At 27.2% G+C, this 16,818-nt stretch overlaps 2 protein-coding genes across 6 annotated transcripts in view; one reads left to right on the top strand and one right to left on the bottom strand.

Moving 5' to 3' along the window:
- LOC122634562 (scavenger receptor class B member 1-like) overlaps nucleotides 1–13,633 on the bottom strand; it is a 26,020-nt gene extending 12,387 nt beyond the window's left edge. For 4 of the 5 annotated variants that reach the window (XR_006328424.1, XR_006328425.1, XR_006328423.1 and 1 more), the window contains exon 1: nucleotides 4,489–4,894. Coding sequence is in view for 2 of the 5 variants with exons in the window: in XM_043823618.1 (XP_043679553.1) it covers nucleotides 4,489–4,702 (214 nt within the window). In the remaining 3 variants the exon portion in view is untranslated. Of the gene's footprint in view, nucleotides 1–4,488; nucleotides 4,895–12,339; nucleotides 12,481–13,381 lie in introns of those variants that run through there. The other variant, XM_043823619.1, reaches the window with a different exon arrangement.
- LOC122634559 overlaps nucleotides 1–16,818 on the top strand; it is a 32,796-nt gene that overhangs the window by 7,401 nt on the left and 8,577 nt on the right. The window contains exon 3 of the mRNA XM_043823607.1: nucleotides 8,257–8,367. Within this exon, the coding sequence (XP_043679542.1) occupies nucleotides 8,257–8,367 (111 nt within the window). The remainder of the gene's footprint in view (nucleotides 1–8,256; nucleotides 8,368–16,818) is intronic.

Genomic DNA, 16,818 nt, shown 5'->3' with positions numbered 1-16,818 from the left:
TATATATATATATATCATAGACGAATTTACATTCAAATTTTATTCAAAGTTATCGAATTCGCTCCTTGTTAGAAATGATACGATACGATGAACATAATATTCATGACTAATAATAATTCGACTAATAAAAATTGTAAGTGAATATTTAATTACTCGAATTTATCTCCCGATACTCTTAACACGTTCACTAACAAAATATATCTCTTAGAAAAATTAATATATTTTATCTGTTTCTCTCTTTCTAAATAAAAAATACAAGAGAATTCTTTGGCATACTTTTGACATAAAAATAATCTGAATTTGATAAATCGAACGAACTATGCTCGTGTTAAGAAAATAAATCTAATCAACCAAATTTTGCAATTAAGTTTTTTTTTTTTTTGTGAATCTTCACCTATTTATTTATTTATTTATTTCTTGAATTTTTATTTATTTTAGTTTTTCAATTTTTTACTTATTTATGTTTTTTGATATTATACAAGAACAAAAGATACGATAGATTTTTATATTTTCATGGTGCGTGTTTCTTTCTATTATTATATTTCCTTGTTGCATTACGATTGATATATTGTTGCATCGAGGTCAACGACTCCGGCAATGACATCGCAAATCGAATAAGTCCAACTGAAAAGATCTCTCTTTCTTTCTCTCTCTATCTCTATCTCTTTTTCTTTCTCTTTCTCTTTCTCTTTCTCTTTCTCTTTCTCTTTCTCTTACTCTTTCTCTTATTCTTCACGTTCAGCCAAGTTAAAATTCTATCTTATTATTTTACGCAATCGTTCACAAAAACCTAGTAAAAATATGATATATAGGTTTTTGCATAACTCATACTTTGTTTCAAAGTTAAGAAGGAATGTTAATTTCAATCTCGATGACTTTTACGAGTTACAACAACGATAGACAATGATCAAACGTGAAAGTGTAAGAGTTTCGAGATAATCCTCGTTTCAATCTCAGCCGCTCCTTCGCGTAAGAAGTGAAAATGAAAACATTTTTCTGAACTTATAATTCTTTAAATATTTTATATAACTTATATATCTTTAAATATATATTATAAACATTTTTACGAATTATTTATTTATTTATTTGTTTGTTTATCTAAACGAATATCATTTTATTATTATATATCTTTTTGTCAATAGAAAGTAGTTTTTGATTGTTATTTTTTTTTTTTTAGACAGTGGGGAGAAGTGATAGGCGGAGTTCTAATTTAAATAATTATATAATATATAAGAAAAAATAAAATTTCAGATATGTCACGTTAAATCTTTTACGAGTGACCAGACGAAGAGCCAGATATCGAGTAATATTTTATCTTATACGGAACCAAAGCGAATGAAGAGAGTGCAGAATCCGTACAGTATATATACTCACAATGGAAGCTATTATTCGTATCGAGTAAACAAGGGTTATATTGCGTGAAATCGACGCGACGGTTCGCTGTCCTGTCTATTAACATAACGACCTTATTAAAATTACTAGAACGTAGTAATTTAAAGTTATGACCCTGGATACGACCCTGATTAATTTATATAAAAAAATTAAAGGGGAGTTAGTTATAGTTTTTGATGGATTATGAACAAATACATAAATGTGTGTGTGTGTGTGTGTGTGTGTGTGTGTGTATGTGTGTGTATTTAAAAATTTGGTTTAAAATAGATAATTTTTTATTAATTTAGTATTATGCATTTAATATAAACTTACAAAATTGATAATGCTGTTTGTCTGTCTAGATGAGTTTGTGTGTGCGCTTGTGCATCCTAAAATGACTTAATAAAATCGGCACTGGAAATTTCTCTGGAAATTTCTGGTCAGATATTTATACTTCTTTTCTTCGTATCTGAAACCGGTTTACTGAACTAACCAGAATAGTTTTTTACGAACGATTTCAATGTCGTCGTCCGGATATGGAACTATCTACTACGCCTTGGTTAGAACGATTGATATAGATTATACGTAATCCTTTGAATCATGACGTTTCCATCAATTTTTTTTCGCACATTAATTAATATTCCGAGGATTAATTACTCGATAAGAAATTTTATATAAGAATATCAATAAGATAATAGAAAGATGACATTCATTTGAATTATTTTAATTGATATCCAAAAATATTGACTTAGATTAAAATCGAATCGATCGAATTTGTCACCTGTCTCTTCTATTATACTAGTTTGCCTTCTTTTTTTTTTTTTTTTTTCTTTTTTGACAATGATCATAATTAACTTTTTATTATTTATTATAAAATTATATACATCAAATTATTTTTTGACCTCACAGAAAGAACAATAACGTATTCAAATCATGCATCAAACTAACGATTATCTAGTGTATGCGTTACGAATAATATAACAACCTTCGGAATACTGAACAAAGATATGCTATAGGTATATATACATATATATAGCATATCATGTCTTTGTTTAAAGTCTTGTCTATTAGAGAAGTATATTTTTCTGGAGAGTTCATCGTGCTGCTGCAGAAATTGCTTTTGTAAAGAACACCTGTGTTTGTTTTTTCTTTCTTTCTTTCTTTCTTTTTTTTTTTTATTTTTAAGAACGCATATTTAACATGTAACTTACACTTGTAAGTAATAATTCGATCTAGTAGAATACTTTCGAGTAGTTTATTCGATCACTTTCTCGATTCTTTAAAAAAAGTTTTACTTATGTTAGATTATTTTACGTTGGTATTAGTTAATTGGGCCGGTTCTAACGATCTTATTTTTTTTTTTTTTTTTTAATTCACAAATACAATTTTGCGACATATGTAATAACGCCTGAGTAATTTTGTTCTTTCTTTTTCGGTTGGGTCATACGTTAAAACGAATAAGAAAGTACTTAGTTAAGACAGTGAAAGGTCTCGAACGAAGGAAATATGTGTCATATGTTAACAAAGTCTCTAATCATCTATCTATAAATTTTCTATATATATATGTGTATATATATATATATATATATATATATATATATTATTTCGAAATAAAGAGAGAGAATTCCTATTTTTGCTTCTTTTTATCTTTTTAAATCTACGTTTATCACGCAAACTCTTTAATCTCTCATTTAATCTTTTACGTTAAGATAAATTTTATTTTCGAAAGTTCGAGGATGTGAATGTTAAAGTAAGAAAGAGATAGAAAAACATCTGACATATATTGTTTTACAAGGACTCCGATTCAAGTCGTGTATCTCTTTCTCTCGGAAGGATATAATGCTTTTCTGAATGATGAGCGTGATTCGAGTATTAATTGCTTCATTCTAGTCATCGGTTTAATCAATACGAAGTTTAAAACGTATCACGTTAGAATATCTGTAAAAATTCTTTTCTATTTTTTTCAAGACGAATTTCACTACTTCTGAAGTAGAGATATGATATGTTGACCATAAGATCGATCGACGAAGACATAGTATTATTGACGAAATTAGAAAAAAGAAAAAAAGGAGAAAAAGAAAAACAAGAATAAATAATAGATGAGAATTAATTCGTAGCTATAAGATGTTTAGAGAAAAAATTCATTACGTCGTATATGTTTCTTTTTGTATATATATTTTTTTCTTTTATTTAAAAAAATGATCCGTAATGCTCATTGCGTGTCGTATCTCCTTCTTTTCTTCCGAGAGACATAGAGAAATAAAAAAAAAAAAAATTGGAACATCGCCGGAGATAATGATCGTTTATTTATTTTTTATTTTTCTTCGATCTTCAAAGATATCAAGTTTTAGCTGAATGCAACGCATATCGATCAGAGGATCTTGCTAGAATAATTTTTTACGAAGTGTTTACCACTCGTGCTCTATTATCCATGTACGAGAAAAATTATTCACGCGTGCAATCGTGCACGAGCGCAATCGTGCGCGCACGCGATTTTTCCGACAGAAGTGGACTACTTTTTTCCTTCTACTTTTTTCTTCTTATTCATAAAGTTAATCATCTGTTATAATTTTTTATTCGTCTATCGTAACGAAATAATAAAGCGTATTAATTTGAATTAGATCTACGTAATCTACTCGAAGTTTTTGATCGATATACGAAAAATGTTATAGATTTAACATTGACGGAATTTTTAATGGAATATAATAAGATTTAATCATGGGAATATCGCTAAGAAACTTATCCGTTTTTGCATTTTTCCAGCGATTTCCGCATACCGATCTAACGTATCTCGTATTCCTAAGCAAACCTCTAAGGCTTGAAAATTTGTGTTTATTCTGTTTATATAACCCAATCGAGGAGATAGCGTATGAAAATCGAGATAGTACATGTATGAAAAAATCGAGAGAGGGGGAGAGAGAGAGAGAGAGAGAGAGAGAGATTTAGTGTATATATAGTTTTTATAATTCCCTTTTTTTTTTATATATATATGTTAGGGAATGTTCGAACAATTTTCATTATCGAAAAAAAAAAGAAATAATAATTTGGAAGTTACGGATATACTAATTAAATGCATTCACGTTCGTTTTTGGTAGACAATAAAAAAATGTTACTCACTTCGTGACCACCTCGGTGTGCCATTAGTTTGTACCGGTAAGGTCGCCGCATTGAAGAACTGATTCACTACGACCGAAGACTTTCTCCGGTTTCTCGTATTCCGCGATATCGTTATTTCATCTTGTTCGTTTATACCGGCCATGCCGAAATTATTATTTATCGTAGAACATCTCCTTCCCGTCAGTGTATTCCAAATCATTAATAGATCCTTCATGCTGTATACACTTCACAATGATCTTTTCTTTCGTAAAGATTAACACAAAGAATGTTCAATAATAGAATTAATAAAATCGATGGTTAGAATCGATCTCTCAATTAAATTCACTAGAAATGAATGATTATCTTTTAAGAAATTAATCGACGAATATTAATAACATTATTATATATATATATATATATACATATATATATATATATATACACACATATATTCGTTTGATTTTTTTTCTCGAAATTGTCACTAATTCTACGCGGAGATTTAATTTCGAAGATCTTTCTTTTTCTCTTTTATTTTCGTTTCCTTTCCCCTTTTTAAATTCTAATCAGCTTGGCGATAATTTCTATATCTTCCTTATTCAGGATCGTCCGAGTGATCCTGCGAATCACGATTAAATTCCACTTTTACTGCTCTGAGTAAAACTTCTATAGTAATCTGTCGGTCGGTGCGCACGCCATGCGATTCCATGCGAAAGTGATGGAAACGTGGATCGGGTGACTCTTTGAAAAATATATCGTTGTCCCCACTCGCATGCCAAGTCTAGACCTGCCCGTCGTTCCCAGCCTCTGTGCTTTCAAAGCACGTGGAACTCCGACCAATCAGTTTGCGTTGTCTTCTCCCTCCAGTTTTATACCTTCCCTCTCTTTTCAACTAATTCCTTATCCTTTTTTTCTTCTTTTATTTCATTCTTTCTTTATTTCCAAGGTTTTTATATATTCTTTTTTCTCTCCATTTCTCTCTCTCTCTCTCTCTCTCTCTCTCTCTCTCTTTCTCTTTTTCTCCCTTCTTAGATAAACCCTTAACATTTTTGTAGATAATAAATAATAATAAAAAACTATGTAACGTTTCGATCTTGTTTTGTAAGATTAATACGTGGATCGGGAATGGGTTTGCTTTTCTTTTTTCTTTATTCTTTTTTGTCCAAGGTTCGTAAATTTTTTTTCACGAACAGGTTTTACCCAGGAATATGTGTTTCGTTGTTCTCTTTACTTTCTCCCTATTTATAAATTTCATTCGTTCTTTATCATAGTTACAAGGATGATCTTAATGGTCCTATAATGGAATATTTCCACGGCACCGTCTTTCCCTTTCTTTTTTCTTTTTTTTTTTGTTATTGATCTTGGTACAAAAGGAAATTTTTTTCGAGAAAAGGTTTTATATAAATCTTTTTTATCGAAGCATTTTATTTTCAAATACAGGTTGTGGTAGCTCGATAATATATTTTTCTTTGTTTCTTTCTGTGATTTTTTTTTCTATGATCTGTTATCCTATCTAATCGAAGTAGCGAGACAATCTGGAGACTTATTCTTTCTCTCTCTCTCTCTCTCTCTCTCTCTCTCTCTCTCTCTCTCTCTCTTTTATCTTTCTTCTTCTCTTTTTATAATAAATCATGATTCTTTAGAATATACAATACGAGGCCGCAAGGCTCGTTCTTGTTGATATTACTTTTTTGCGAGATCGTATGTTATTAACTATAGTGAGAATATGATTTAAACTTCTTTTTTTTTTATACTCTAGTTTCCTCTCATGCGTATTAATATTTAACTTAAGACGTAGAAATATGGATACGTATATTAATAAATAATACAATTCTTTATTCAGAATTTATTTACGTCTAAATCTAATTTCAAATATAAAATATATATTATATTAAAAAAGAGATTTAATTTGGTCGATATGTTAGAAACGAGATGAACTAAATGCTTTGTAATACGGTTTGTAAAAATTGGGGTAGAGTTTAAATAGAGTCGCAGACCTTGTAAATAGGTACGTGATGTTGAATATCGAGGTCATATAACTGAGAAAAAAATTTTTGAGGAAAGTTTTGTGCGCGTCTGTATGCATGTATAGATACAGGAGAGAGTTTCTATTTATTTTAATTTATAATTCATGAAACTTGATCACAGTTATATCTTTCTTTTTATTTCACGTATTTGCATAATTATTCGTTACAGATTATTTTCATATATTTCAATAATTTTTTACAAGAATAAACAAAATATTCCTTTACAAATGTATTTCAATTTATTTAAGAAATTAAATTTTTTAACTATCATTACAGTTGGTATATTTTCATAGAATTTATTCTTGAATTTCTTCAGATTCATGAAACTTCTGATTTCGTAAGAGAGATTATAGTTTTCTTCTAGGATATATAATTTTTATAGTTAGACGGCTCTCTTTTGTTTTTTTTTTTCTTATAAACTCAGTTGGATATCAAGTCTTTGACCTCGAAATTCTATTTCTCGACATAATTTTCCTTATTTTGTCTCTTCCTGGGGTTATTAAAACTACCTGTTTACCTTCGCTACTAGAAATACAGTGTAACTATCGAAATCGTTGTTTGCAAAATAATCTTGTGTCTTTTATAATACCTGACACAATAATGGAAAATCATTCTACGTGCAATAAAAACATTTTATTTATTGCTTTTTTTCTTCTTTTATCGATTCAGCAATTACTTACGTAGTTCGTAATAGAACGCAATTAGACAAATTTTCCAAGACGACATTTTTATTCTTTCATTTGACATATAACGAAATGTCGATTGTAAAGTCCAATTTGCTTATAGAGAAGAAAATATCTATGTAAGATTATCGATGACGAGTATTGATAATGATTTATCGATATATTATTTATAATCGATATATTAATTACGTATAATAAAGTATAACCGGTTTGAACGATGTATGTATTTCTTTGTAAATACATTTTAAAGTGTGAATGTATATGCATACTTTTTTTTTCTATTTCTGTTCGATATATTTATGGTCGGTCAAAAGTTCTTATGTTTTTTTTTAGTTTTATTATTTAAAAAAAAAAAAAATTAAATTAGCTTAAAAACTCTCGAAAAGAATGTAATATATTTTTTTAAATCATTCAGAAACTTTTGGCTCGTAAACGAAAATGCTAACGTATTTGAATTTGAGACGAAGGAATATCTAAGGAGAATATGAAATTTATAGATTACTTTAAACGACAGACTAATTGTAATATCAAATTAAAAGACAAATGGCATACTTATGATATTATCGTTCATTACAACTAGGTCAGTACGTAATTAGTATCCTCATGATGTTTTACCATAAATTTTTAATTAATCTTTTCTTTGCTACTTTCGTACTTTGAGTTAACGATTAGAGAAGGAAGTAGAACTTCATTAATCTTCGTAAGCACAAGAAAGTGTTATTAAGACATTGTACTACATAAACCATAATCTTTTTCTTTATACTCACGTGACTACTTTGTTTAATAATTGATTTCATTTTAAATAGCTTTGATTTATTACATAACAAGACGATATCTAAGTAGTTATAAGAACGTAATGCGTGAAGGAATATTAACAGATTAACAAATTTATTTTTGAAAGAAGGACAAAAAAAAAGAAGTAAAAATTATATTGTGACACGATATAATGATTCATATTGGAAATTTTGCATTAACGAAATCTTGGAAATATGGAAAAATTTACTGTCGTTTTTTCTTTTTTCTTTTTTTATAAGCACAGTTTCCACGTCATATTAATTACGTATTCCGAAATTGTCTGTTAGGAGATCAACGGAGAGAAACGGGGAGGATTGAGAGGAAGGAGGAATGCACGTGACGTAAATCGACAAACGTTGATCGTTATTCCATCGGTCGAGAGAAACGGTGAAATAATGGTATGATGGTTTATGTTTAAATATCGAATCGTTGTCTATTACATTTTTCCTTTCGCAATAAATAATTTTTATAGATTAATAGATAATAATTATTTGTGATCGTTTGCTTTATGAAATACGAGAGACACTGTATGTATGCGTCCATACACGTCCGCGTGTATATATATAGGAAATATAGATATCTGAAATATTCTTTACATTGGAAGTATCCATCTTTACTAAAAAAAAAAAAAAAGGAAAGAAAAAAAAATTCGTTTACATTATTATATTTCGTTGAAATAATGCAGAGATCATATCTCTTCATTTAGAAAGGTCACTTTGCTGGAATTTTTCTATATTATTGGTCCTCTAAAATATTTCTTATATATTATACTTTTAAATGTATCGATACACATGTATTGAAAATGATACTAATTTTTCATTTAAACTTTGAATTAAACGACGTTATTATATATTTTCGCAATTAAAAGGATCGCTGATCAGTTTTATTTTATTTTTTTATATTCTTTTTTATTGACTTATTTTTCTTTCTTTTTTTCTTTTTTTTTCTTTTTTCTTTTACTAAGCATTCATTTTGTATCGGATAGAATTGATTCATTCGTGTAAATCGAGAGACAATGGTAAATAATCGATATGATCGTTTCGTGCTTTATCTTTTTCAAATTCAATTTTTTCTTCTTTCGAAGAAGCGATAACACTATCTTTAGGAATATAATTATTTAATAATAATTGCTGAAATAGATTTGCATAAATTTTCTAAAGATCAAATAAAAAAGTGGTACTGCTGGATTGTTGCAAGATGTGAATTATTAGTTTTTTCTTTCTTTTTGATTCTTTTTTCGTTTCTTAAATCTTTCAAAGAGTCGACTTTTAAATCTTTCAATTTGCATATAAGTCGATTACAATGACAGTGTAATTTAAATAAAATAAACAGGTAATTATTTTATTTCATAATTCGTATGGCAATGACCTAATTATATAAATTGATATATAAATATGATTTAAGAAGAATAATAATCGCATTTTTCTTCTCGTAATCTTATGAGTATTTACGTAATATTATATTATAATATTATAATAATTAATATTATAGTTGATATTATAATAATAATTTTACGATGTTATCTTACGCTTATTCTTCACACCTTGAAAACATAAGTAATAAGTTTTTTTGCTTGTTTCCTTAAGATAAAATACTATTATTTTTTTACAAAACAAAGTACTACTGTGTTTCTTAACAAAAATTATCTTTGAAAAAACGAAATTTTCATTTTTGGAAATATTCAACATTTTTAATGAAAGAATTTATAAACATGATCGTCGAGAGATCTTTCCGGTTATGAAGAAATTAGGAAATTTATAAGACACGTGTGGTTTCCATTTCTATTATCCTTTGATTTTTACATCTTTTTCTCTCTGTCCATCTGTCTGTTTGTCTCTCTTTCCCCTCTGTCTCTCTTCCTCTATTCCAATTCCTTTTTTTATTTTACACATACTATGCGATGACTTGTACCGGAATTCATTTAAAATTTTGGAAGTAAAATGCGGTAGTAAAATGCGACTATTGGATCCCCCGGCTGTGACGTCAATCATTAAAAAGAAAACCAAGCGAAGATTTCAAGACTTGTACAAACCACTTTTGCGTTCTCTGTAACCTGTTTTACGTGTCGGCGAAAAAAAAAATTTAACAAAAAATACGAGAAGAAAGATTCACTGAATAATGTTCTTGGTAAAAGAAGATTATCGATTATTTTGTTATATGGTTAACAGACATTTATTAAGATCGTAAGAGTTTAACAATTGATGGATACATGCGTTAATGTCTGCAACAATAATGAAGGAAGAAATGAATTTTAAGTTATTTTGACTTTTATAATATCCAATTATACATTTTAAATATATTTATCAATTGTGGCCGTCAATCAATATCGTTTACCTATTTATTACTTTTTTTTTTTTCGAATATAAAGTATTCATATTATTTAATATCTGTTTAAAATATTTTCTTTTTTCTTTTTTTTTTTTCCCCTACAAAATATGACGTAAAATCGACGAATATTTATTTAACAAAATTTAATACTCGATCAGTCTGATCCTAAATGAAATAGGTCATGATACAGATAGTTCTTTTCTAGTCACGTTTGATTAAACCGATGAAATCGAAAGAAATGTTATTTTGCTGGATACGCGAATGTAAAGTAATTAATATTATTTTTCTACATAGAGAAGAAAAATTTTCCATTGTGGAAACTTTCATAGACACGTACACGACACCTGTTTGATCTAAAACCGTAAAAATCGATGACATGTTTTTTTTTTTTTTTTTTTAATGATTTATACGCTACGTTATAATCGATCGATTTTCTTGTCTTATAGTTTTTATCTTCACTTATATTTTTTTGAAATCCACCGATTCGAGTTCAATTATGATTATGATTGAGATCGTTCTGATGATAATTGATACTATTGAATTTTATCGTTTCACAAAATTTTTTGAGGGAAGAAAAAAATATCTTGCAATTATGTACGTCATTTAGAAAATTCTTTAACAATTATCGGTCGACAAAAACTGTATCCTAATTTAAAGATTGTTCCGAGATCATTCATTAAATATGCATACATTAACATTAAATACGAACGGAATTGTTGGTGTGATGTAATATATGGAGTAATAATTTACTTATAAGCTATAATTAATTTCTCTAGCTGAACGTAAACGATGAGTTTGCAATAAAATAACAACGTTATAATTTCTACGCATCGAATAGTGCGATATTGGAGTTTCTATTTTATTTCCTTTTTATTACTTTTATTTACTTCACCATTTAATGAATCTCTTGCGCATATTTATTCGGTTTTAACAATGTAATCATTTTATATTCTTCATTATTTTTCAAATCAGTATAGTGCGAAGAAAAACGATTGTGATCCTTTTCTTTTTTTAATTTAATCAAAGATTCGGTACAGTTCGTACATACTTCTTCGACCAGGTGTAGTTTTTTCAAAGAGAAGAAGAAAAGTAAAGAGAATTATAAAATTAAAAAAAAAAAAAAAAAGAAAAATGGTTCTATTCATTTTTATCAAGCGTGATATATTTTACGGTCCAAATACGATAACATTTTGAGACTAATGGCTTGTAAAAAGTATTTATCACGTATTTCTATGAAAAGTGCTTGGTATTCTTTTTATTACTTTGTTATTCTCACAGTATATAAAAAATTAAAATATAAATAAGAGGTTATGTAGAAATATAATAAAAGATTGGGGGGTGGGGGGAAATAAAATGAAGAAGAGAAGATAAAGTAGAATTGATTAGTATTAAATTAGTCCGAAAAAAGATTTATCTACTTTGTTTTCATACATATTCACACATGACGAATATATTATGTCTATTTAGAATGAAAAATAGCTACATATTATGTCAATATAAAGATTCAAATATATAATATAACGTAGCCTCATATTTTAAAAAGTTTCGAACTAATTTATAATAATTCGTGATATTGGTTTTAGACCTGTCGATTATCGTTATGTATAGAAAAATTTGTATTATTTATATTTATATAAATCTATGCTGATTGAAAGAAAAAGAAAAAAAAAAGGAAAAAAACGAATAATGAAATATTTTGGTTTTTCAATACTTGTTCTACACCGTGAAGAAAATCTATGGGAAGATATAGAAGAAACGTCCATATACACAGGATATTAAAAAGAAAATTATTTTACGTACCAATTTAGAAGATCATTCGTCAATTCGTCAGCAAGACAATTTTTTCATGGAATGGAACTTGTAATTTTTTTTTCGTTCTCTGTTTATTGTTCGTTTTTATATTTATTGATTCTTTTTTGAATATTTATTTCTTTTTCTTTTTTATTTATTTATTTATTTTTTTTGTTTTGTTTAAGAAAGATCATGAGCACCCCATGCAATTAATTATCTTAGGAAATAAATTAACGAAATGCAATATTTACATTTAATAGCCAATGGTAATATCATTGTTGAAAAATCCCATGGTGAAGTCGAGTAGATCTTGTTTAGAAAACGACACATCTCCTCGATGAACCTTCGTTTTAGCTTCTCCGTTTGAATTCGAGATTGAAATTTGCTGAATCCTGCAAGTTAATTATTTTACGACAATAATATTCATTGTTATTTTCTCCGTTCTTTCTCTCTCTCTCTCTCATTTTTTTTCTTTTTTTTATTTATTTGTTACGTTTTCGCCAAAATCGACGATGATTAATGCAAATGAGATTAATGTTCATTTATTGCATATAACATGAAGATGAAAGATCGTCAGGTATTTATTTGATATTGATTCAATGAGTATTATTATTATTATTATTATTATTATTATTATTATTTATTTATTTAATTTTTTATTTTAACGACGAACTTCATAAAAATATTTGTGATATAAGTAATTTATAAAAGGAAGTTTCTGAAGTCTTAAGAAAAAATAAAAAAGAAAAGAAAAGAAAAATGATGAAGAATATTTTTTCTTTTCTTTTTTTATAACAAACGGATTACGAGATACATTCATTTAAATACGCTCCAATTATAGATTGATAATACAACGATTTTCTTATTCAAGATTACGAAGTATTCAGAGTATCTATTTTCCTTTCCTTTTATATATATATATATATATATATATATATATATATATATATATATATATGTATGTATGTATGTATGTATGTATATATATATACTCATAATTGCGCTAGATGTTAGAATATAATTATACGAAAAGGGTAAATAAATAGTATTTTTTTGTGTGGTGAAAAAAAAAAGAGAATAAATTCTAGAATTACTTCACACACATATATAACGTATACGTTATGTATTAATGATTTTTATTATTATAAATTTACATATGCTTTAATGAGAATGAAGCACGGACAAGGTTAAAAAATTTCATCGTCGCGAAAGAGAGAGAGAGAGAGAGAGAGAGAGAGAGAATTTGAAATATAATATAAATTATATTATATTAAGATAGAGATAAGTACTAACGGAATGATATATTTGTGAAAGGAAACATGATGAAAATGTTCTTCGATTAGATAAATCACAAGATCGAGATGGATCACTTTTTGTAAATCACTTGAATATTATTGCAGAGTAGCTGCACTTGATCGTGCAGACTCTATTAGGATACTGATATTCAGATCTCAGAATTGAAGATCAACTATAAGTAAATTTTTTCAGTATTGTAGCGCGATAAATGTAATACGCTGTTAAAACGATCTATTTGATAGAAAATAGAACGCTGATTGGAGACATTATTGACCTATTATCTTCTAATTTATCTATTTAAGTCTGATATAAATTACATTATATTAGCCAGTTTCAAAGGAGCTATAGTTTATCAAAAAGTTTATTTTGATTTATCTAATCGTATATATGTATTATAATTTTATATATAATTTTATGTATATATATACAATTATGTATTTGCTTCCTTTAACATCTCATGATTAGATATTTGAATATTTATTAACTTCTATATTGTCTAACGTTTAATTGCCTTGATTCTTAATTCACCTTGTTTGACACATATTTGTTTATAAGCATTTTATTAATCACTACTTGCATTTTTCTTCTTACATGTATATTCTAAATTATATAATAATTATATAATGAATATGAAAAAAGAAATGTTAGGCAATGAATATTATAATAGAAACGTGAATTCATAATTTTCTTACGAATTCTTTTTAATTTCGATCTTGAAGTTTTCTTTTGGAGTTTAATTTTCAATCGATATTTTTATTGTTGCATTTTCGATCTTCCCCCCTTTTTTTTTTATTTATTTTTCGTTTTTTTTTCCCTTTTTTTTTTTTGTCGTTAAACGAAATCTAATCTAAATTATTGGAAGAACTTTGGACACGTTGACGATTCTCTTCAATCTTTTTTTTATCTTCTGCAGTTAATGCTAATCCTAAAAGAGTATTAATATATGTTATTAATAAAAAAATACGTATACACACATTTTACAGATACATATGCTACGTGGAATACGATAATACGATTCTTTAAGAGAGATAATTGACTATGTTATTTCGTTGTATAAAAACTGGTTTTCCTAGAAAATCAGAAAAAATTATTATCTGATATAATAAGATCGGGAATGAATCTTTTAACCGGTTTTGTGTATTTATCTTAATGAAGAGAGCCTTAATTAAACAAGCTTCATTCGCATTTTCATTCGTTATTCGCATTTTTCAATATTACTAATATACGTACATCTAGATATACGACAAACATAGTTAGATTTGAATTTTTTCATTCTATCGATAAAAAAAGAATTTTTCGAGAAAGAAATGTCACAAAATTTTGTTGATAATGTAGATAAAATGAAACAATCGTCCATTAAGATAAATATTATCGACTTGTGAACTTTTACTCTATCCTGTGTTAAGAGAAACATTTATATCGAGTGAATTTATTAGAAAGAAAGAAAGAAAAAAAAAAAAGCAACAAAAAGAAAAATATTTAACATGTTATCAGATAAAAAGATACGTCTGAAAAAAAGTTACTTAGATGTAAAGAACAAAAATACTCTTGTGTCTTTTTTAACCTTTGAGACAAATTTCACTGTCGAATGAACAAATACTCTCGCATTCGGTATCTGAGGATTCAGATTCATATACGAGTTTTTTCTTAAATTTTTTGCACCAGAATTTATCTTTCTTCTTGATTTTCTTCTTTTTCGCTTTTTTCTGATCGTTTTCTGTAATTTCTCCGTTTGCCCTTTCCTCCTTGGTTTCATCGTTCTCTTCATCAGCTTTTCCTTCCAACTTTGTTTTCTCTTCACGATCGGCAGCATTTTTCTTTTTAGAAATTTTCTTCTTTCGTTTTTTCTTTCGTTTCATTTTCATTCCTGCAATATAGAAATTTTTTTAACAGTTAGTTCAACAGCATCGTTGAAATAAAGAAATGTATCTTTTCTTTTCTTCGAAACTTTACAAAGTAATTGTAATAAATGTTAGATTTACATCGCTTAAAATCCAGCAGATTTCATTTGAAATATTTTTTTATAGGAATCAATAAGATATGTATCTGTTCATGTCGCTTCAAACGAGACACTCGGTATATATCATTAAGATATACATATATATATATATATATATATATATATATATATATATACATATATGAAAATTAATGATCAATGACAGCACTAATGATTGATTAAGCTTTTGCTTTCGACGTTTGATCGTTATTATAATGGTGTTTTGATTTGATGTATTAATCGATAATATTATTAAGAGATAAAATCATTAAATTTCTTTCTATGAATTAATCACAAAATTAATATCTAATCAAAGTGTGAATAATTAATACGTATCTTACTTTCTTGCTGCGCAATTTCTTTCAAGGCGATTAAATCAATTTTTGGTAATGTCTCGACAAAGCAAAGTAAATGTCGCGGATCTAAAAATTGATTTCTAACTTCTAATGAGGGTTTAATTCTTTTAAATAACAAATCGACTGAAGAAACGAGCTTTGGTTTAAATAACGCTTTTCGCTTCTTTTTTTTTGCTTCCCCGTTTTTTTTACATTTATGATATCGAATTTTGATAATAGTCTTTGTTTTCTTTTCTTCCTCGATACAATCTGTTACCACTGTTTTAATCTTCTTTTTCGAATACTTTGAAAGTTTTTGTTTCTTCTTCCATTCTTTGTATTTTGTACAGGTCCTCTTGCTTAACATGATTTTTTTTTTTCGGATTATTAATTTAACAATGATTTCTGGAAAGTAGTAAAATTAGAAAAATATATATATAGCTCATATATCATAACAGGTTAAATCTTTTTATAAAATAAAAGAATCGATCGATTGATATAACAATTAATTGTTATTTTTGAATTAATTATTAATTAAGATTATAACGAAATAAATTGTTTAATTAATTACCTTCGTAATTATTGTTTATTCCATTTTAACGCATTTTTGTTTCTAATTTTGTTATCACTTCGAATTGGTTAATAAATGTTTTTTGGTTAATACGTACGAGTCCATTTTTGGATAATTGAAATTATTTATGTTAAAATTTTGTTAAAATATCATTTTTGAATTTCGATTGTTAAAGCCAGGATTAAAAGATTTTAAATTTAATAAGTCTTACTTATCGAAACGATGAATGATGTTTGCAAATAAATGAAGAGATCGATCAATCGATCAACATACATCGTTACCTTGCAAACGTCAGAATTCTCTACGATATAATAATGTTCGTAATGTCAAATGTCCAAATTTTAAGTACTCAAAAATGTAATAATATAATAAAATCGAATTATACGATAAATTTGTATTAAGGATCATTCGACAAACGTATAAAATTTCGAGCAAAACTTAACCGAAGCAAGTAAGTAAGAAACCTGATAAAAACTCTGATGAATTCGATCTAATCGTATCAAACTGTAACGAAGATTATGTTATAATA

The sequence above is a fragment of the Vespula pensylvanica genome, chromosome 15, assembly GCF_014466175.1.
Source record: "Vespula pensylvanica isolate Volc-1 chromosome 15, ASM1446617v1, whole genome shotgun sequence".
Classification (NCBI taxonomy): Eukaryota; Metazoa; Arthropoda; class Insecta; order Hymenoptera; family Vespidae; genus Vespula; species Vespula pensylvanica.
Note: the sequence above shows the minus strand (reverse complement) of the source record. Positions and strands in the feature narration are given on the sequence as shown.